Source organism: Lathyrus oleraceus, chromosome 1, assembly GCF_024323335.1.
Source record: "Lathyrus oleraceus cultivar Zhongwan6 chromosome 1, CAAS_Psat_ZW6_1.0, whole genome shotgun sequence".
NCBI classification, from domain to species: domain Eukaryota; kingdom Viridiplantae; phylum Streptophyta; class Magnoliopsida; order Fabales; family Fabaceae; genus Lathyrus; species Lathyrus oleraceus.
Window position 1 is genome coordinate 348,598,818 of NC_066579.1, and position 24,413 is coordinate 348,623,230.

Consider the following 24,413-nt stretch of genomic DNA (forward strand, 5'->3'; position numbering starts at 1 on the left):
CACCTCACTTTTCATCATAGTTAATTCAACTATTATGCATTCAAACCAAACAACAATTCATGATATAGTTCGTAACTTAAGCCTAATAATACATCAAACAATATGAGATACATGCATGATTTACTTCTCAATAAATAGAGGATTGCATTATCTTTCTGATGCATTCAATAAAAGTTCATCCTCAAATTTTAAACATTTACCTGAAAACGGTAAGGATAAGCTTTTTGCATCTTGGACTGAAGCTTCCAAGTGCTTCACCCGGGTGCGATCTTTCCGATAGATCTTTGACAAGAGGAATCTATTTATTCCTTAATATCTTAGCCGCACGATCTATGATCTAACTGGGTTGAGGTTTGAAATAAATAGTTGCTTCTACCTCAACGGTATCAAGAAAAACAGGTTGAAGAGGGTCGGGAATGAATTTTCGAAGTTGAGATACATGAAAGACATCATGCATACCGAAGAGTGAGAATGGAAATGCCAAATGGTATGCTACTTCACTGATCCTTCCAATAATCTGATATGGTCCAATATACATTAGGCTTAACTTCCATGATTTAAAAGTTTCTTTCAGTGCCAATCTCGGAGTAACCTTCAAAATACATGGTCACCTTCTCCAAACTCTAATGGTCTTTGTTTATGGTCTGGATAACTCTTTTGACGATCTTGAGCCTTTTTCATCTTTTCTTGTATCATATTGATCTTATTTGTGTTCTCTTGAATAACTTATAGTCCTATAATCCCCTTATCACCAACTTGTGTCCAACAAAGAGGGCTTAGACATCTCCTTCTGTAAAGAGCTTCATACAAAGCCATACCAATACTAGAATGATAACATTTATTGTATGCAAAATCAATCAAGGGTAGAAGGTCTTTCCAATTTCCTCCACATTCAAGAACACGTGCCCTCAATATATCCTCCAAGGTCTGAATTTCCCTCTCGGTTTGACTGTACGTCTGAGGATGGTTAGAAGTACTCAAACATAAATTCAATCTCATAGAATTTTGAAACGCTTCTCAAAATCTTGAAGTAAATTTTAAATCCCTATCTGATACAATACTATAGGGAATACCACACAACCTTACAATCTCTGCAACGAACAACCTTGCAAGATGAATAGCTTCGTAAGTAGTATTCACCATTAGGAAATAAGATGACTTTGTTAACCAATATACAATCAACATATCAATTCATAATCACCATGGGTACGCGGTAACCCAATTGCAAAGTCCATAGAAATAATATCCTATTTCCACTCCAGAACTTCCAATGGTTGTAACAAACCACCTGGTCTTTGATGCTCAATCTTCACTTGTTGACATATTACACATTCAACCACATATTCTACGATGTTCTTTTTCATACCAGGCCACTAATAATCTTTCTTCAAATCTTGATGCATCTTTGATGAGCTCAAATGAATGATAAACATACTCATATGTGTCGCTTCTAAGATCAATCTCCTTAACTCTGCGTCTTTCGGAACACACATTCTTTAGTTAAACAAAAGGATTCCATATGTGGCATGAGTAAAATACAATTGAGTTGACGTGGCTTGTAATTCATCATCTAACAATTGACTTTGTCGAATCTTTTCCCTCAAATCAGAAAACATTCAAATTCTCTATCACTACACCATAATGAGTCCATGAAAACTGAAGGTTGGGATTCCAAAACTTCTCTAACAAATCATACTCCAATATCATTAATTCGGATTTGTGTATTTCCTTCATACTTAATGCATCATCCACTTTATTTGCCTTATCCCGATGATACTTTAAGTCAAAATCAAAGTCTTTCAAGTATTCCATCCATCTTCTCTGTTGCATGTTCAACTCTTTATGATAAAATAGGTATTTCAAACTCTTGTGGTCACTAAACATTTCAAAATGCACTCCATAAAGATAATGATGCCACACCTTCAAAGTAAACACAACAATTGCTAACTCAAGGTCATGTGTCAGATAGTTCTCTTCATGAGTTTTCAGTTGTCGAGATGCATATGCTACAAAATGACAATTTTGCATCAACACTCCACCTAGTCCCTTCTTGGAGGCATCATAAAACACTCCATACGGTCCATTAGTATTTGGAATTATTAACACATGTGCGGTTGTCAATGTTTCCTTCAACCTGAAGAAACTTTGCTCATACTTTGTATCCCAGCTGAAAGAAATTTCCTTCTGAGTAAGTCGGGTCATTGGAAAAGAAATCTTTGAGAATCCTTTAACGAACTTCCTATAGTAACCTGTCAATCCTAGAAATTTTTTGACTTCAGAAGCATTCTTCTCCCTTTCCTAATCTATAACTGCTTCAACTTTAGACGGGTTTAAAACTACACCTCCTTGCGATATCACATGACCATAAATTTTCACTTCAGTCATCCAAAACTCACACTTGCTCACCTTTGCAAAGAGTTGTTTCTCTTGCATCTCCGACAGAATAATCCTTAAATGTTCCTCATGCTCTTGTGAAGTACGAGAATCAATAAGGATGTCATTGATAAATATCACCACGAACTAGTCCAAGTAAGGTTGGAATATCCGATTCATATAATCGATAAAGACCGTGGGTGCATTCGTCACTCTGAATGACATCATGAGGAATTCGTAATGATCATATCGAGTTCTAAATGTAGTGTTCAGTGTGTCAGAAATCTTAACTCAGATATGATGGTAGCCCGGACGCAAATCAATCTTCGAGAACACACGTGCTCCTTTCAATTGATCTAGAAAATCGTCTATTTGGGGGTAAAAGATACGTGTTCTTAATGGTCACCTTATTCAACTATTTAGAATCAATGTACAAATGCATCACACCATCTTTCTTCTTTACTAATAACATTGGGGCACCCCACGGTGAAACACTCGGACAAATGAAATGCTTAAGTAGTAACTCTTCTAACTGGCTATTTAATTCTCTAAGTTCCATTGGTGACATGCAGTATGGGGAGGTTGAGATAAGAATGGTTCCCGGTACAAGATCAATAGAGAATTCCACTTCTTCTTCTGGAGTAAGAGAAGTGACGTCCTCAGAAAAAACATCGGGAAAGTTGTAGACTATAGGGATTTGTACAACATTCAATCCTTTGCTTAATTCTTTTGTGAGAATTAAGAGAATAGACCTTTCTTGCTAAAACAAAATATTTGTCATGCTAACCGTACCTTCTAAGAGAGTGGTTATTGCCTCAATAGGAGTATCTCTTTTGGTTGGAGTATAAATTGCTTTCTCTTCACAACCAATGTACATCGAGTTGACAGAAAACCAATCCCTTCCCAATACTACATCAATCTTTTTAAGAAGTAAATATATAAGATCAATCTGGAATACTTGACCATTCACCCATAAGAAATAAGTTTCACATATCCATTGTGTCTCTACAACATCATCTGTGGCGGTAGTTACGACCATCAAAATAGTTAATGGAATTTCTCTTCGTCCAAGACGCTCCACAAATTGGTTCGATATAAAAGAGTGAGTGGCTCCACAATCAAATAATACAAAACATTGATGATTATTCAAGTGATACATACCAACAATCAAATCAGTATTTCCTTTAGCCTTCTTAGCATCCAAAGCATAAACTTGACCAATATTCTTCCCCTGCACCTGATCCTTCCTCTGAGGAGAAATCTCTATCCATGTGACCCTCCTTCTTACAAAGAAAACACTTAAATACCCCTCTAACACATCTCCCAAAGTGAGATTTCTTCTACATGTGACAATGCGGAGGTTGGGCGGATCTTGCATTCTAACTTGTTTTCCTTTAAAACATGGAGGCTTAGGCTTATACTGGTAATGTTATCTCCCTTGGTCCTTCTGACTAAACCTACTATAATATTTTTCCTCTTGAACCCTTTTAAAACCATTCTCCGCCAAATAATAATGTACGTATAATATTCTTCCCCTGCACCTGATCCTTACTCTGAGGATAAATCTTTATCCATGAGACCCTCCTTCTTACAAAAAAACACTTAAATACCCCCCATCACATCTCCCAAAGTGATATTTCTTATACATGTGACAATGAGGAAGTTGGGAGGATCTTGAATTATAACTTGTTTTCCTTTAAAAGATGGAGGCTTAGGCTTATACTGATAACTTGATCTCTCTTGGTCCTTCAGACCAAACCTACTATAATCTTTTTCCTCTTGAACCCTTTTAAAACTATTCTCCGCTAGATAACATTGTCTTAAAACTTCACCATAAGTAGGGGACTCTCTCTGAGAAACGATGTCAGCAATTTCACTTCTTAATCCAAACATAAACAGATCCATCTTCCACTTTTCATTCGGTGCATACACAACCTTCCTGGAGTAGACAACCATGTTCTCAAACTTCTCAACATACTCCATCACTGACATGTTTCCTTGTCTAAGCTGCTAAAATTCAAATTCCTTTTGTATCCTCAAACTACTTGGAAAATACTTATAAGTGGAAGTAGTCTTAGAATGTTCCCAATCTCTTGGAATTCCATGATTATTCATAATGGTCGAGGCACTATCCCACCACCTAGGAGCATAACCCTTCAACATATGTGAAGTAAAAGTTACTTTGTTCTCTTCACATCAAGGCACAATCTGAAACACTATCTCCATATTAGATAACCAGTCGTGAGCCTTCAATGGATTCAAACTACCTTAGAATTCAAGAGGATTCATCCAAAATAAGTCCTTAATATTCCCATCCACGGAAACCTGTGGAACAGCTGGTGGTTAAGAACCACCATTCGTTTGTGTATCACATGTAGCATAAACTATAGAAATTGAGGCGGCCACTAAGTACCATTATTCAACTGTTGGTTATGATTCCTCATTACGAGTTCTGGGCCTTCCGGGACCTTTGCGCCTGTTAGTCATGCTCCTAAATTTCATACATATATATTAAGTTGACCAGACTCAATACTTTAATATATGACATCAAGGAAAACGACGAAAACTACACATATGAGGCATAAATTATTTTACTTATGATGTTTCACAGTTGGGTTGAGAATCGACCTTCTCTAATATGAACTGTAACACCCATACACAATATAGTGCAATTTGGTTCTGATGCACCTAAGTGTCTATTGACAACGTTATATATACATGTCCAAAAGAATAATATACAATATGATACATGTTATACAAAGGTGCCTAAACAAAAACTAAGATCTATGTACAATATCCATATATGTACGTAACTACATCGGAAGTTATCATGTCAAAAGCCTATGAAACATAATCAAGCAAGCTTACCCTTGTCCTTCACCTACAAAGAACCACCTGAAAAGAAACAATAATAGTGGCATGAGATTATACTTTCAGTGGGTTCCCTATCTTATGAGTTTACTAGTCATTAGTTTATTCAATTATTGCAGTTATTATAAAATGATATTACTAAATTCTTAAAAACCTATAACTACTAGTGTTTTAAAACCCAACCGACCTGACCGATTGGATCAGTCATATGGTAAATTGGATGGTTTTGGTTTAGGTTCACTAATGATTGAGAGGATTTTGGTTTATGTCCCCCCTCTCCTTTTTGTATCATCTTTTCCTTTATTGAATTTTTCAGCCTGATTTAAAAAAAAAAACATAAACTGGATGGAATAACGGGCTGGAAAGGTCAAATGACCATATATGAAATTGATCCAGTGAAGATTGGTATAACTCGATCGGTTCAGCGGTCAAACCAATGAACCAATGGGTTCGTTTGAACCAAAGGGTTGCGATTTTTTTCTAACATAGGTTGCAAGGAGCGAAAAAAAGTCTAAAATTAAAATAATATCTCCTCTCTCGTGTCTCAACTAAAATTATGAAACTATCAAAATTTTAAAAGTCTACCTCTAATCCATTAATCCATATTAAACTCTTCCCTCTCATAATACATCTCCTTATGTAGTATAGGACTAGTTCTTGTTATTTAATTTCATTATTATTGTTGAATTTACTACTTTCATTTACATTATTATTATTATTGTTATTGTTATTATTATTCAATTTTAATATTATATTATTTGCATTTATCATTTATCATTTGATTTTAGTGATTTTGCTATAGGTTTATAACTCATAATTTAGTTTTTGATTGATGTTAAGACTTATATTTCAAATAGTTTTAGATATAAAATAATGATTATATAATAATAATTTTGTATTACCGCATACCAGAAAATAGTTTATTTTTTATTTATATGATTAATTTTTTGAGTTCTTGTGTGTTGAAAATTTGTTTAGCTTTTAAAGAATTTTTTAAAAAAGATTTTATAATCATAATTCCATATCAATTAATATTTTTATTTATTTTATATATTGAATCAACACCCATACAGTCCAACAAGTGACCCACTCTAACTTTTACACTATCTTAAAGTATAAGAATTTACTGTTAATTAAAATACAATAACACATGTTCATCTTTGTACCGTACCGAATTTGGTGCTTCTTTGTAAATGAAATTCACCCATAATTTACTTTGGTTGATTAGTTTAGCATTAATTTCAATTTTAAGTAGCAATAGAAATCCATTACTCTCGTGACTCTCATGTAATTACAATAATATATGTGAAAGTTGAAACACAAATCAAGCAAATTATATCATGTGCATGAAAGTGTAGCATATATTGAGTATTGCAACAAATTTTTTTTTATTAAAGCCCTATCTTTTTTTTCACATGTCACAAACCAATCATTTCACAAGATTGTTGTTTTAAGTGAATGGTCATAAATGTTATGCTAACATGGATAAATATAATGTACATGTCACAAGCCAAACTCATTCTAAACATTCCATAAATAATGCACTGTACCTTTTGTTTTGGACCGACCATATTAATTCTCAGCCGATGCGGTATCAAACCAGGTGTCCAGCATTTCTTCAGGATCATGTAAGATTAAGGCATGTTCAACATTTTCTAAGTGGTTTGTAGTCCTTTTATTTATAGTTTTAATATGAAAGGATGATCCCGAAGGAGACTCTTCTCAAAGATATATCACTTAAGGGTTTCCTCAGCTCCTTCTACTCCACGACTATTTGTGTAAATCAATTGATGTAAGACCGCATGCTTTCCTTCTTACCTTGGATGATCCTGCTCAAAGAAGCTACAATCATTAGTTGTCTTTTTTGTACAGTAAAGTGAGTGGTGAATCTTACACATAAATTTGTACAAGATTCGATACTCTTATCTGACATATTGTTGAACCATAGATGATGCTTTTACTGATTTATCAACCGTTGATTTTCTTCCTAATCCAGGGGAAAAGTGTGGCTGCCTCGATCTCCCTCAGGACTTTGGGGGAGGACTTTGGCGCTTCTTGTTCCTCTGTTAGTTCTTTGACTTAGGAGCTTCATCTTTATTTGTTGCGGTCGGCTCACGTACGACAATTTGAGTTCTCCTTTATATATTCTCTTGAATGATGTTCCCTCGCGGAAGCACATTATGGAGGCTTTCTTCAAGGAAAAATAACCTTTCCTCTATTGCCTATGAATTCTTCTACTGAAAGATGTTTTACATGCTCTTAAGCAACTCGTTGATGCCTTGTAAGCCAAGGTTTGCTTGCATTAGTTGGAAACCTGCTAAGGCTTCAAGTTGTGAAACTAGAAGTGGAATCGAAGGTTAAATTTGAGGCATTTAGACATATCCATCTATTTGAGGAGCTTGGATCAGATCTAATGCAGCGAAACCTCTGGTCCTGGATTCGCAATGCCTTATGGAAGATGTGGTTGTGGTTGATTGATCGCTGCTTGAGTCATGGTAGTGGCAGCGGCTTTTTGCGTTGCGGAAGAGCAAGTGACTTTTGATCCAGCCATTACTTAGAAGCATGGAAATCAGATATCTAGAAGTTCAGGAAATCAAAATTGAAATGATACTTGATTGGATCAAATGTAACAAATCTTCATGTTCTATTTCGAGTGTTCTTGATTCGATAATGAAGTATTTGAATTGACTATTCAAAGACTGAATGTTAAATCGTGGAAAACGCAAGAATCATAAGTCATTTCTCGCAAACAGCATCATTATTTTGTGATAGAACCAGAAATAGAGTAAGGATCAGAGATAATGGTGGATCTTCACTTCCAATGTGGTGGAAAGGGGATGACTTGTAAGGTTAACGCTCTAACACTCAAGTCAGTATATGAGTGAGAAAAGTGCATTCAAATTGAATTTAAGTTGGAACAACTAAATTGGCGCAAATTTTTCTGTATGAATTAACTAGATTGATTATCGGAGAAAGTGATGTGAACTTTGCTTATAGGTCTTATTATATCTTTCTTCTTTCGCGCTTCTAGATTCGTTTCTCTTATGGATTCAAAGGGTGTGTTTGCAAAATAAACTTTGATGCCTAAGGTAAACAATGTGTTAGTAAGTAGGACATGCTTAAATTGATTATGTGATCACTTAGGAGATGATACCTCTAAATAAAATGATTGGACTCATATGCATTTTAAGAAATTTCTATCATTGGTAGGGCAATCTTCGAAAATGGTTAGTGAAAAAAGGACAATCTCGAAAATCGTTAGTGAAAAAGTGTAGGTTAGGTAGTATAATTGACTCCAAGATAAATGATAGGAACTATTCGGAATTAATGTGCTCCGCATAGCTCCCAATAGTGCGAACACTTCAATACTTCTACTATGTTGTGCCATCTTGTGTTTTTGAGGTAAATACCTCAGAAAGTAGTTGTAGATCTCAATATTGAATTTGTTTTATAGTATGAATTGATGAATACTACCTCCGGTCCTATTTATAAGAGAAAATTTACTTTTTAGATTCATTGAATAATCAATGTATCTGGATTATATCATGGACCAGATACATTGATTATTCAATTAATCTAAAAAGTCAGTTTTCTCTTATAAATAGGACCAAAGGGAGACACTTTAGTTGATGATATATGACCAATTTTGAGTTGAGTTTCAAAGATTTATATCATTACAAATGGAAAGCAAGACTATTTTACTTATAAATAAGTTTTTTTTCTTTTTAAAAATATTTTATATAATCAAGATTAAACAAAAATAGCTGACAAATAGACAACAAGTTACACCACTATCTTTTTTGGATGACAAAACCAATCCTCTTAAACACAACATACATTGTCCTAGATGACACAACATTGTTATGTATGAGCTGTTGTATTCTCTGTAAAATATCATTTGTTTCTGGTGCTAGAAAATCAAAGGTGTTAAAAGCAAATGATATGAAAGCATGTTGATCGTACAAAACACGCTTTCTCATTCTTGGCAAATAAGATTGAGGAAAAAATTCTCACATCAACTACATTACTCGAAATAATAAATACATATTAAATTTAATGTTAGCAAAGTAAAATATCACTAATTATGTTTTAAGTGTAAACATTAAATTATAAATTATTCTACTAGGTATTTTACCTCTGCAGTATAGGCGGGTTTTGGAAAATATCTCTGTAAAAAAAGTTTGAATTTGCCTTCTGTCATATAAAGATTTTTCTATTTCACCCCTTAAAAAGATTACTAATCAATAATCTATTAAATGTCATGTAATTTATAAGAATTTATAGTTATTTTGCCCCGGTCAAATTGACGATTTTTGTAAAAATCTCAATCATGTCATTATTTTTAATGATTAAATGTTTTGATAGAATAAAAGAGGAATCTTCTTATGCCAACGGGTGAGTTCAAATTTTATGTTTACAAGATAATATCTTAAAACTAGCCTATCTATTATCCCTTTTCTTAAATGAGTCTTACTATTTTTTTTTATACTCCATTTGTTACAAAACTATTATGTGTTTCATAAAAATTGTTAATTTGATACATAAAAAATGTGCCAAAAATTTATTGCATTTACTTTAAAGTTAGTACCTATTTTGTTTCACTTGTCGTATGAGGGATTCTTGCAAAAATCCCTTATAAAAAAATTGGATTCTCACACTTGTTTACGAAGTTTCTTCTGTTTTTCTCCCTTAAAAAAATTCATCCATCTAAAATAATTTCTTGATAGATATTTTTTTCTAATTTTTTTTAATGACATGAACTGCTTAGTTTAGTTGTCTTTTATTATATTATTCATATTTTTAAATGTCACATGACTATATTTTTTATTTATTTAGACTTGGAGTTTTAAAAGCAAAATAATCCAAAAATTTTCACCCATAGAAGATCAAACACAATATCACTCTCTCAATAGCACACCATTTACTACTGAGACAAGTTCATTGTTCTGATATTTTTCCTCACGAAAATATATATTACATAATTTAATTTGTTTGCCATATTAAAAAGATTATATTTTAAACATTTTAATTACACTTTTATTTTAATTATCTCTCTTTCTTTCACTTACACTTTCTTGAATTTTTTTTTAAAATAATCATGGTTATTTTGGAAAAAAAATTGAAAAATTGGTTATTTTCGTATTTTTTTTGAAAAACATGATTATTTAAAAAAAAAAATCCACTTTCTTTATCAATTATGATATATCTCATAATATTTGAAATACTGTATAAAATTGAATATTATTTTAAAAAAATGAAAATGTTTGGTTTTGAAATATGTTTTAAATGTTTGGTTTTGAAATTTTTAATTAATAATTTAATATAAAATAATTTCAAATATTTCAATTGCACTTTATTTCAACTATTTTATTTTTAATATTTAATAATATAAATTTAGTATGTAAATATTGTTTTCATACTTAATAAATTACTTATTTTATATTTCAATTACTAATTTTATATTTCAAATTTAATATTTAAAATTAATTACTTTAATAACACTTTATAAAAATATTTAAGTTATTCATTTTAAATATTCATTTTAATTATGTTTGAAACTACTCATTTTAAATATTAAATTTCAAATATAAAATAAGTAACTTCAAATTTAAAATAAGTAATTTATTAAATATGAAATAAATATTTACATAATAAACTTATATTATTAAATATGAAATATAAAATTGTTGAAATAAAAGTGTAATTGAAATGTTCAAAATATTTTATACTAAATCATTTACTAAATATTTCAAACCAAACATTTAAAACATAGTTCAAATATTTTTATAAAATATTATTAAAGTAATTTAATTTTAATATTATATTTAAAATATAAAATAAGTTATTTAAAATTATAAAATCAGCCATTTATTAAATATGAAACAAATATTTATATAATGCAATTATAATATTAAATATGAAATATAAAATAGTTGAAATAAAATTGTAATTGAAATGTTCAAAATTATTTACTAAATATTTCAAAACAAAAAATTTAAAACATAATTCAGATATTAAATTATTTACTAAATATATCAAAGTATGTCATTTAAATATTAAATTTCAAATATAAAATAAGTAGTTGCAAATATAAAATATGTCTTTATTAAATATGAAATAAATATTTACATAAGAAACTTATATTATTAAATATGAAATATAAAATTGTTGAAGTAAAATTGTAATCGAAATGTTTAAAATTATTTTATATTAAAATATTTACTAAATATTTCAAAACCATTTTTTTAATAACATTCAATTTTATACCATAATATTTGAAATGAGTAGTTTCAAACATAATAAAAATGAGTATTTAAAATGAATAATTCAAATATTTTTATAAAGTATTATTAAAGTAATTCATTTTAAATACTAAATTTAGAACATAAAATAAGTAATTTCAAATATAAAATAAGTCATTTATTAAATATGAAAGAAATGTTTACATAATAAACTTATATTATCAAATCTGAAATATAAAATAGTTGAAATAAAATTGTAATTGAAATATTTGAAATTATTTTATATTAAATTATTTACTAAATATTCCAAAACCAAACATGTAAAACAGATTTCAAAATCAAACATATTCTTTTTATAATAATATTCAATTTTATATAACATTTAAAATATTGTAAATATAAAATAATTTAAATAAAAATGTAAGTGAGAGAGAGAAAGGGAGATAGTTGAAATAAAAATGCAATTAAGAATAATATTGTGATTTTTATAATAATTTTTAAGAATAATATTTTAAAAATAATATTTTAAAAACCAACAATAAACAAGGACTAGAAAAGTCTTATAGATGACAAATACACCTTAAAAATTGTGATTTTTTTTATAAAAAGATCACACTAAGTTACTCCCAACAATATACAAGTTTATTTTTTTAAATTCATTAAATAATTAATATATTTGAAAAAGATATATACCATAAACATGAACTATTCCATAAACTTAAAAGTAAATTTTTATTATAGTAAAAAATTGATTTAATTATAATAAAAAATGAAGGGTGTATTTCTTAAGATGCATATAGACTATAAAACCATCACTCGAGTCTCTCTTTTGAGCATTCAAAACTATTTAGCCAGTGATAGATATCTAGATCAATTAAAAAATGGGTGAGGGAAGAGGCACTGCCAATAGCTCAAGTGTTATTGCAATGATACTATTAGTATTATGTATGTTTGTGTTTCATCCTAAGATGATTCATGCAGAAACATACACTGTTGGTGATGACAAAGGTTGGTCCTTTGGTGTTCAAAATTGGCCTTCAGGAAAAACTTTCAAGGAAGGTGACATACTTGGTAAACATCAAAACGAATATTGATCCCTTATTATTATTATTACATCATCAATAAATTAATTATTACTAGTTTTATTTAATATATGTTTTAGATTTTAACTATTGTCTACATGCAGTGTTCAATTACACCCCTGTGATACATAGTGTGGTGACAGTGAAAGAGTTTGGCTACAATTCATGTTTCCCTTTTGGAGGATCTGGGTTCCATATCTCTGGAGCAGATAAAATTACACTTGTTAAGGGAATGAATTATTTCATATGTGGTACTCCTGGTCATTGTAGTCAAGGACAGAAAATTGCGGTGAATGCTATTTAAACTCTAATTAATATTCTTTATAATTACTTTCTTTGCAATATATATATAACATAATACACTACTAAAAACTTTGCATTTTGTGACCAAAAACTTAGAAATAAGTGGTTATAACATTTAACAATTATTAAATTTTGATGAAAAAAGTGTTACTCACCAACCATTAAAGACATATTTAGTGACCGAAAGTTAGAATTAAAACCAGTACCTTTTGGTTTGAGATGTATGCACTTTTCATTTAATATTTTATATAATATTTTATAGATGAAATAGGAATTAAAATATTATTTAAAATACCTTTTAAACTAATTGTCATTAAAATTACGTTTTTTTATTAATAAATTGTATGATCCAATTTATTTTATATATATATATATATATATATATATATATATATATATATATATATATATATATATATATATATATATATATTCTTAAAATAATAAAAATGTGAAACTTTAACTAAAAACTAAAAAATTATATAGGAATTAAAATATTAAAAAAAAATTAAATATAAATGTTTTTTTGAGACTGAATTTTACGGTGACAAAATTTTATTCACTAATTTGATGGTTAATTTTATTTTGTGAACCATTTAACAACTTTTGGGAATAAAAGAGGTGCACGTCAAATTAATATTTTTTAATTTAATTTATTTATGAAAGAAATGATTTGAAACAAATCGTGTTGTAATCTTTTGAAAGAAAGACAAATATTCAAAAAAATAAGCGTTACGACATTTGTCTGAACATTTAGTAACAAAAGAGATGTACATTCAATTTTCTTTTTTTTTTAATTCAATTTTATTTGAAGAATTTGTTTACGTTATAACGACGAATTTGATAAAATAAATATTAATATTTTTGAGTTATTTTAAAAAATAAAATTAGAATTACTAAACTAAAATAAGATTTAACATACTCATCAACATTTGAGATTAAAAAAAACTGAATCAAAAAGAGGAGTTGATTTTTGTATTTATATTTTAATTAAAACTATTTTCAATGACTAAAAAAAGAAAATTAAGTATAGTCCTCAACTTTGAAAATTAAGTATTGCCCTCAACTTTAAATTTAATATAGCTATCAATGAAATTGACTTGAGAATTTAGTTAAGAATCTAAATTTAAAAAGTTGAACTAAAACAAAAAAAAAGTTGACAATAAAAATAGTGCGTTAAATTAAAATGTTTTAACGTTGTATTGAATCTTTAGCAGGATATGTAACACCCTAAATCCCTCGCATAATTTATCGCGTAAATTAAATATAAAATAAAATCACGTAAGGTGTCACACATTCATAACACACACAACCTGCTCCGTAACACGGGTTTCAACATTAAATTTCAATACACACATTTGTAATAAGGATGTTTACACGACATCCAACTTATCTGAATCATACTTGGAATGTTTACACGACATCCATCTCATCTGATCGGTATTACATATTCACATAATAAGACATTCATTACTTGTCACCGCACGCTGACTTCCATTTTAAAGTATCATCGCAACGGAATTATCATCACAACTATGGAAGATAAAGTAAGTCATAACATCTAGTCTCAACTTCAATTGTAATAACAAAATAAGAGAGTTGTAATCAATCAACTCAACATCTTAAGAATTCTCAACAACAAAATTAGTCTTATGACTTCAACATAATCAGACATAAGGAATAAAATAAGTGTTTAACCCAACCCAATATCACATTATCAAAGCAAGGTACCACTAGTTAAAGCAATAAAATAAGGAAGTAATCCAAGAGCTACCTTCCACTTACTTCAGCAATACTACTCTTGAATATCTGCACGATGCCCATGTAAAGGCAACATTCAAACAGAAGGGGTGAGAATTCATTTCAATAATGATGATATAGAATGAAGAATAGCGTACAGCATCTACATAATCATGCACAATAATATATCCCATTCTTACATCCAAACCATAACCAACATCATACACGACAACATCTCAATTATCATCAACGCCATACAAAACCACATCTCAATTATCATTAACATCATATACAACAACATCTCATCTAACAACACATCAACGACAACCAATACAAATGCAACACTTATGCAATATACTCAACACCGACTCGACATACATGTGGTACCAAATATGAACACTCAGGTTCATCTCACTCCATGATCCCCACCATAGGATTGATTCCCTCTAGGAACCGGAGCACACAAAATCGCAACCATCACCATAGGTAACGCTTCCCTAATCCCCCATAATAGGAATTAGCTACTCGCATCTGATCCATCACAATAGGATCGAGGCTCACCAAAACTTGTTACCATCAATATAGGTAACGCTTCACTAATCCCCCATAATAAGAATTAGTTACTCGCACCCGACCCATCACCATAGAATCGAGGCTCACCAAAATTGGACTGAAGCCCGTACGCCAAGGTGCATGACTCTCAAATAACATGCATTAACACAATAAGGTTCACCTAAAGGATCCCCACACACATCTCATCATTTATGCATCACACCATTCATCATGCAATAACTAATTCAAGTTACCACATGAATAATATCAACAAAACAGCAGCAACTCGTCAACATCTTAACATCATCGACATAACAACATAATTATCACACCATGATATTACAATAATGCAACGATTCATCAATCAAACATATAAACCAATACATTTATTAAAATAGTAGACATGTGAATATTATTCAAACATCTCAACAATCACTATCATGTTATAGGTCTGAGCGTTAGCTTTCTAACAAACGACATCAAAATCGGACTTACGAAATAAAAGTTATGACCAAAATCGTCGGGATGTGTCAACAATTCATTAACCGAACGTATAAACAAAAACTTCACCAACACAGTAGACATTGGAATAATACTCAATCAATTCACTTATCACCATTACATTATATCATTGAGATTCAACTTTGTAATGCTTCAAACCCCAACCCAAAATGATTCACGAGTTAAAAGTTATGATCAAAACCATGCATGAAGTCGTTACTAAAAAGTTGTTTTTTTAAAATTTCCATTATAATTTTTTTCATCTTCTTCAATCCCACAAACTTCCATGAAATAATCACCAAAATTATATAATCTCTGGAACAAAGTTATAGCCCTCTATATCAGATATCCAAGGCTTCAAATGGAACTCGATTTAGACTTATGGAGCAAAAGTCATGGCCAAAACAATTTCGGCCGACAAACACAAAAAAAGGCTCCCGCGCTGAGCGCGATCGTGACGGATAGAATGTAGAATTTTTCGCGTTTTTCATCGTTGGAGGTCTTCCGAACCTCCGATTTCGATTCCATAAAAAGCTAAACGCTCAGAAAATTACAACTCATGCAATACTCTTATTATCTAAAGTTAGTTTACAGTTTTAACACAATTAAATCATTTAATCACAATTTCAAGATTATGCATAAAACCTTCGAAATTGCAACAATGGTGGATATATGTTCAATCATAAAAATAGAAAAATACACGCACATAAAGGACACGAAATTCATCATATAATCATCGTATAACAACCATCATAGCATCCCAATTCAAAATTATGAATCAAAACACCCAACCCTAAGGAGGTTAAAGGTTCCTCTTTTCTACCCTTCTACCATACTCATTACTATTGGAACAAGTTCCCACCCTTACCTGAATTCCTTGCAAAAATTCTAAATTGAAATCTTCACTCTCTTCCCTTGATCCCCTTTCCTATTGCCTATTTGCTCTTTTTTTTCAAATGTCACGTACTGTGAAAATCTCCCTAAACCTAGGTTTCTCTTAACTTTTTATTTTTAGGGTAAACTTTTCCAAATCACCAACTTGGCCCAAACTTAATTATCTCATATTCATTCCTCCCACTAACTTTGTTAATTTCTCATATTTGTCCAAATTATTCTAGCTTCATTAACTAATATAATAAAAATAAATAAAACATTATTTTTAATTATCAAAACAATTCTAAATTATTCTACTTACTTCTATCATCTCTCTATACCTCTAACTCAAGGACACATACCCCGCAAACACTCATCCATATAATAAATCATAAAAATACATAACTCAAACAATTAAAATATGATAAAATATCTAATAAAAAAATGGGGTGTTACAACTCTCCCTCACTTAAGAAATTTTCGTCCTCGAAAATTACTTGAGGAAAGTAGAGTCAGATACAAATCCTTCATCTACTTCTCACACTCCCAAGTCATGCTCCCACCAGATGGTCCACCCCAAACTACCTTCTCTAAGGCAATCTCTTTACCATGTATCTGCTTCACTCCTCGATCCTCTATCCACACAGGTGATACCTCAATAGTCAAGTTATGTCTCACTTGTACATCATCCACATGGATCACATGAGATGGGTCCGAAATGTATATCCTCAATTGAGACACATGAAACACACCATGAAGATTAGCAAGCGGCGATGACAAAGCAATCTGATAGACCACCTCTCTTATCCTCTATAAAATCTGGTACGGACCAACAAAACGCGGCGTGAGCTTTTGAGACTTCAAATCTCGACCAACACTAGTTACATGTGTAACTCTCAAAAACATGTGATCTCCCTCCTTGAACTCAAGGGCTTTCCTCCTCTTGTCATGGTAACTTTTCTGACGACTCTGAGATGCTTTCATCATTTCTTGGATCATCTTGATCTTTCTAGTTGTCAAGTGAACAATCTCAGGTCCGAGCACAACACATTCGCCCGACTCATACTAACACAAATAAGTTCTACACCTCCTACCATACAATGCCTCATATGGTCCATTTTGATACTATAATAGAAACTGTTGTTGTAGGTAAACTCAATCAACGACAAGTAGTTATCCTAATTGCTTCATTTTTCTAGCACACAAGCCCTCAACAAGTCCTCCAAAGACTGGATAGTCCTCTCTATTTAATCATCCATCTACGTAAGATAATAATAAATCGACTTCATCTTAGTACCCAAAGTAGCCTGCAGACCTTCCCAAAACCTTGACGTAAATCTCGGATCTCTATTTGACACAATACTTAAAGGATTACCATGCAGCTTCGCAATCCCATCAATATACAATTCATCCAGCTTCTGCAAAGGATAATTGATCCTCATTGATACAAAATGAGTCAATTTGGTCAATCTATCCATAATCACCCACATTGAATCACATCCCTTTGAAGTCTTTGGCAAACCTGTTACAAAATCCATGGAAATACTATCCCATTTCCACTCTGGAATATTCAATGGTTGCATCAGACCCGATGGCTTCTGATGTTCGATCTTTGACTTCTGACAGGTCAAACAAGCATACATAAATTCGGCAACCTCTTTCTTCATTCATGGCCACCAAAACATCTTCTTCAAATCTTAATACATATTCGTAGCACCAGGATGAATACTCAATCCACTTTTGTGACCCTTCTCAAGAATACTCCTCTTAAATCCGGGTACATCAAAAACACAAACTTTATCTCTGAACATCGTCACACAATTTTCATTAACTCAGAAATCACATCTGCTGCCTTGCTTGATTAATGTGAGACGATCTATCAAACTCAAATCAAATCTCTGACTTCTCCGATCTCTTCAAGGATACCACTCGTCAGCTTCAACATACCCAACTTCATACTGTTAGGAGTTTATCCACCCACTAACTCATATCTTTGAATTGCTCAGTCAGTTCTAACTCTTGAGCCATAAGCATCGACATGTGTAAAGACTTCTTACTCATCACGTCAGCTACAATATTAGCTTTACCCGAATGGTAACTCAAATAAAAAACATAACCCTTCAGAAGTTCAAGTCATCTCCCCTGCCTCATATTCGACTCTTTTGACCAAATAAATATTTCAAACACTTGTGATCACTGAACACTTCGAATTTGGAGCCAAATAGGTAGTTCCTCCAAATCTTCAACATGAATACCATTGTTGTCAACTCAAGATCATGAGTAGGGTAATTCCTTTCATGAAATCTCAACTGTCTCTAAGCATAAGCCACAACCTGATCATTTTGCATCAACACGCCTCCCAGACACATCTTTGAAGCATCACAATATACAACAAAGGACTCACTTGGATTCATCGAAATCAAAATTGGAGCAGACATTTACTTCTTCTTGAGTTCTTGGAAATTCTTTTCACAATGCACATCCCAACCAAGGCTTAACCCTTTCAAGTCAACTGAGTTAACAACAATTCTAAATTTGAAAAACCTTTAATGAACTTCCTGTAGTAACCAATCAATCCAAGAAAAACTTCTAATCTCAGTGGCAGACTTCAAAGTCTCCCATTGTAACATGGCATCTATCTTCGATAGATCTACAACTATACCACCACTAGAATCACATGACCAAGGAAACTCACTTTCTTTAACCATAACTCGCATTTGGAAAAACTTTGCGTACAAATGGTTCTCTTTCAATGCCTACAATATAATTCTCAAATCACTCATAACTTTATACTACCACCCCCTTCTTTCACTAATAACACCGACACACCCCACGGATAAACACTTGGTTGAATAGAATTCTTCTCAAGAAAATATTCTAGTTACTTCTTTAATTCCCCAACTCTGAAGCAGACACCCTATAATGAGTCATCGACACCGGACTAGTACCAGGTACTAAGTCTACAAAAAATCCAATTCGGCACTCTGGAGGCAAATCATTGATGTCTTCAGGAAACACTTTTAGGAAATTCACACACTCCAGGAAGATCCCGAACTACACCCTTTTCTCTAGCTTCCAACGAAGCTAACATCACAAACACTTGTGCCATATCCTTCACAGACTCTCTCACTTGCTTAGCTGATACAAACGTCAACGCTTCACCTCCATCGAATTTAAATTCATAATCCGGAGGCAAGTCGCAAATATCTTTAGGAAAAAACCGGGAATCACACACCATTGACATAACACTAGTCATCATGTCACTCTCTACTCTCCGAGAAACAACATTAACAATACCTGATTGCTCACCATTTTGCTAACCGACACCATCCTCGAATCCGACCTCTCTTTGGGTTTAGGAAAAGGATAACATTCTCAAAAGAAGTTAACTAGCCAACACTACACTCTTGTATGTAACAACATGATGTCCAATCTCTATATAGTTGGAACATCCAAGAGAAGCAGATGCTTCTCCCCCACTTGCTTCATTCCCAACCTACAAATGGAAAACAAAACAAGCATCGACAATGTTCTCAAACACATTTCGCATACTAGGGAACAAACATAATTAGACAACCTGGCCGAACAGACCAACCTGCTCTGATACCACTAATGTAAAACCCTAAACCCCACACATAATTTATCGTGTAAATTAAATATAAAATAAAACCACGTAAGGTGTCACACATTCATAACATACACGACCTGCTTCGTAAAACGGGTTTCAACAGTAAATTTCAATACACACATTTATAATAAGGATGTTTACACGACATCCAACTTATCTGAATCATACTTGGAATGTTTACACGACATCCATCTCATTTGATCGGTATTACATATTCACATAATAAGACATTCATTACTTGTCAGCGCACACTGACTTCCTTGTTAAAGTATCATCGCAACGGAAGTATCATCACAATTATGGAAGATAAAGCAAGTAATAACATCTAGTCTTAACTTCAATTGTGATAATAAAATAAGAGAGTTGTAATCAATCAACTCAACATCTTAAGAATTCTCAACAACAAAATTAGTCTTCTGACTTCACCATAATCAGACATAAGGAATAAAATAAACGTTTACCCCAACCCAATGTTACATGATTATAGCAAGGTACCACTAGTAAAAGCGATAAAATAAAGAAGTAATCCAAGAGCTACCTTCCACTTACTTCAGCAATACTACTCTTGAGTATCTGCACGATGCCCATGTAAAGGCAACATTCAAACAGAAGGGGTGAGAATTCATTTTAATAATAATGATATAGAATGAAGAATAGCGTACAACATCTACACAATCGTGCACAATAATATATCACATTTTTACATCCATATCATAATCAACATCATACACGATAACATCTCAATTATCATTAACATCATACAAAACCACATCAAAATTATCATTAACATAATATGCAACAACATCTCACCCAACAACACATCAACGACAACCAAATCAAATGCAACACTTATGCAATATACTCAACACCGACTCGACATACATGTGGTACCAAATATGAACACTCAGGTTCATCTCACTCCATGATCCCAACCATAAGATTGATTCCCTCTAGGAACCGGAGCACACAAAATCGCTACCATCACCATAGGTAACGCTTCCCTAATCCCCCATAATAGGAATTAGCTACTCGCACCTGATCCGTCACAATGGGATCAAGGCTCACCAAAACTTGTTACCATCAATATAGGTAACTCTTAACTAATCCCCCATAATAAGAATTAGCTACTCGCACCCGACCCATCACCATAGAATCGAGGCTCACCAAAATTGGACTGAAGCCCGTACACCAAGATGCATGACTCTCAAATAACATGCATTAACACAACAAGGTTCACCTAAAGGATCCCCACACACATCTCATCATTTATGCATCACACGATTCATCATGCAATAACTAATTCAAGTTACCACATAAATAATATCAACAAAACAGCAACAACTCGTCAACATCTTAACATCATTGACATAACAACATAATTATCACACCATGATATTACAATAATGCAACGATTCAGCAATCAAACATATAAACCAATACATTTATTAACATAGTAGGCATGTGAATATTATTCAAACATCTCAATAATCACTAACATGTCATAGGTTTGAGCGTTAGCTTTCTAATGCTTCAAACGACATCAAAGTTGGACTTACAAAATAAAAGTTATTACCAAAATCGTCGGGATGTGTCAATAATTCATTAACCGAATGTATGAACAAAAACTTCACCAACACAATAGGCATAGGAATAATACTCAATTAATTCACTTATCACCATCACATTATATCTTTGAGAGTCAAATTTCTAATGCTTCAAACTCCAACCCAAAATGATTCACGAGTTAAAAGTTATGATCAAAACCATGCACGAAGACGTTACTAAAACGTTGTTGTTTTTCTAAAATTTCCATTAAATTTTTTCATCTTCTTCAACCCCACAAACTTCCATGAAATAATCACCAAACTCATATTATCCCTGAAACAAAGTTATAACCCTCTATTTCAGATATCCAGCACTTCAAACGAAACTCGATTTGGACTTACGAATCAAAAGTTATAGCCAAAACGATTTCGACCGAAAAACACAAAAAAGGCTCTCGCGCTGAGCGCGATCGTGACAGACAGAATGCTGAATTTTCTGCGTTTTTCATCGTTGGAGGTCTTCCGGACCTCCGATTTCGATTCCGTAAAAATCCAAACGCTCAGAAAATTACAACTCATGCAATACTCTAATTATCTAAAGTTAATTTACAGTTTTAACAAAATTCAATCATTTAATCACAATTTTAAGATTATGGCTAAAACCTTCGAAATTGTAACAATGGTGGATATATGTTCAATCATAAAAATAGAAAAATACACATACATAAAGGACATGAAATTCATCATATAATCATCATATAACAACCATCGTAGCATCCCAATTCAAAATTATGAATCAAAACACACAACCCTAAGGAGGTTAAAGGTTCTTCCATTCTACTCTTCTACCATACTCATTACTATTGGAACAAGTTCTCACTCTTATTTGAATTCCTTGCAAAAATTATGAATTGAAACTTTCACTCTCTTCCCTTGATAACCTTTCTTATTGCCTCTTTGCTCTTTTTTTTTCAAATGTCACGTACTGCGAAAATCTCCATAAACCTAGGTTTGTCTTAACTTTTTATTTTTAGGATAAACTTTTCCAAATAACCAACTTGACCCAAACTTAATTATCTCATATTCCTTCCTCCCACTAACTTTGTTAATTTCTCATATTTGTCCAAATTATTTTATCTTCACTAACTAATATAATAAAAATAAATAAAACATTATTTTTAATTATCAAAACAATTCTAAATTATTCTACTTATTTCTATCATCTCTCTATACCTCTAACTCAATGATACATACCCTGCAAACACTCATACATAAAATAAATCATCAAAATACATAACTCAAACAATTAAAATATAATAAAATATCTAAAAAAAAAAGGGTGTTACAAGATACACATATATAAACTAACTTAATTGTTAGCATTATGCAATCTATAAAGACACACATGTAAAAGAGACAAACATTACACATACCCAACAATAAAATAGAATCAATTAATAAAATACATAAAATTCATAATAAAATTAAAAATTATAATAATAAAGAAAGGAAAAGCATAAAAATGAGATATAGGAAAGGGAGTGCTTCATTCTCAGGAAAAAAATACAGCAAGCATAAAATGGGAAAGAACCAAAAAAATAAGAAGAAAGGAAACCTCTATAGAAAATAGTTAGACAGAGACATCAACTCAAAGGTTCACGATAGTTAGTTTTGATGGAGTAACATCGAAAACGGAGTCACATATCTATCTATTCTTCTCATTCTCATTTAGTTGTGGTTTCATCTCCTCGCTTTATTTTTTTATTTTTCTATCTAGCTCTTCACATTTTGCTAGAAATGAGAGGACCAAGGGTTGATGGAGAAGAGAAACCTCCTAGTTTTATAAAAAATTGTTATGTATTTACTCTTTCTTTAAACCTACCTAACTCATATTTCTGCCAGCAAACTATATTTTTCATTTACGTGTTCATATTCATCCTCAAAATCAAACTCTATTTTATGTGGTTTTAGTTGTTGTTGGTTTTTATTGTTGTTTCTATTGTTGTCACTCTTGTTTTGTTGTTGTTTTATGAGGATTAATTTTTTAATGTTATCATCAAAGAAAGCCTTCAATAATTGATTGCTTGTAGTGGTTGATAACATTTAAAAATATATTCCTAATCATACATAAAAGCTAATTCATCTAAAATAGAAAATGGTCAATGGTATGAAGTTGTATATGATATTTCTTACAAATCACCATTATTTTGTATGCAATAGAAGTTATTTATTTTTTCAATTGTGCTAACAACCGAGGGGGAAAGTTTCTAAGGTACACACTTAGATTCACAACAAATAATATTTTATGTTTTTAAATTTTTTTAAATGGTATCCTTATTTTACGCTATTTATTTATTAAATTTTAAATTAGATATTTCATAGGTTCTAAATGCCAACGGAGAGAAAAACTAAAGGCGCTCTTAGTTTTCAATATCATTATGTTAACTCTCATTATTTTTGTTTTTCTTCTAAACTTTTTGAACCCTAGAGATTAGAGGATCTTCTTCATCTTCTCCACTAAACCAAACCAAACTCCATCTTCCAAGTCGAACGAAGTAAACAAAGGATGAAGGAAACCTATATGAAACTCGAATAAAGAAACTCAAACAAATCTTGAATAAGGAATCTCGAAACTCATACCAACTCATTTTTTTACACTCTCATCGCGCTTTCGATACGTAAATACTTTTCCATGATTTTACTA

General features: G+C 31.7%; 1 protein-coding gene across 1 annotated transcript; it reads left to right on the forward strand.

The window, feature by feature from the left end:
• The first annotated feature begins 12,335 nt into the window (after positions 1 to 12,335).
• On the forward strand, positions 12,336 to 12,895 carry LOC127135979 (basic blue protein). Its single transcript, XM_051062596.1, has 2 exons — positions 12,336 to 12,557; positions 12,673 to 12,895. The coding sequence occupies exons 1-2, from the start codon at positions 12,368 to 12,370 to the stop codon at positions 12,870 to 12,872; spliced, it is 390 nt and encodes a 129-aa protein (XP_050918553.1). The 5' UTR covers positions 12,336 to 12,367; the 3' UTR covers positions 12,873 to 12,895.
• The last annotated feature ends 11,518 nt before the right edge of the window (positions 12,896 to 24,413 follow it).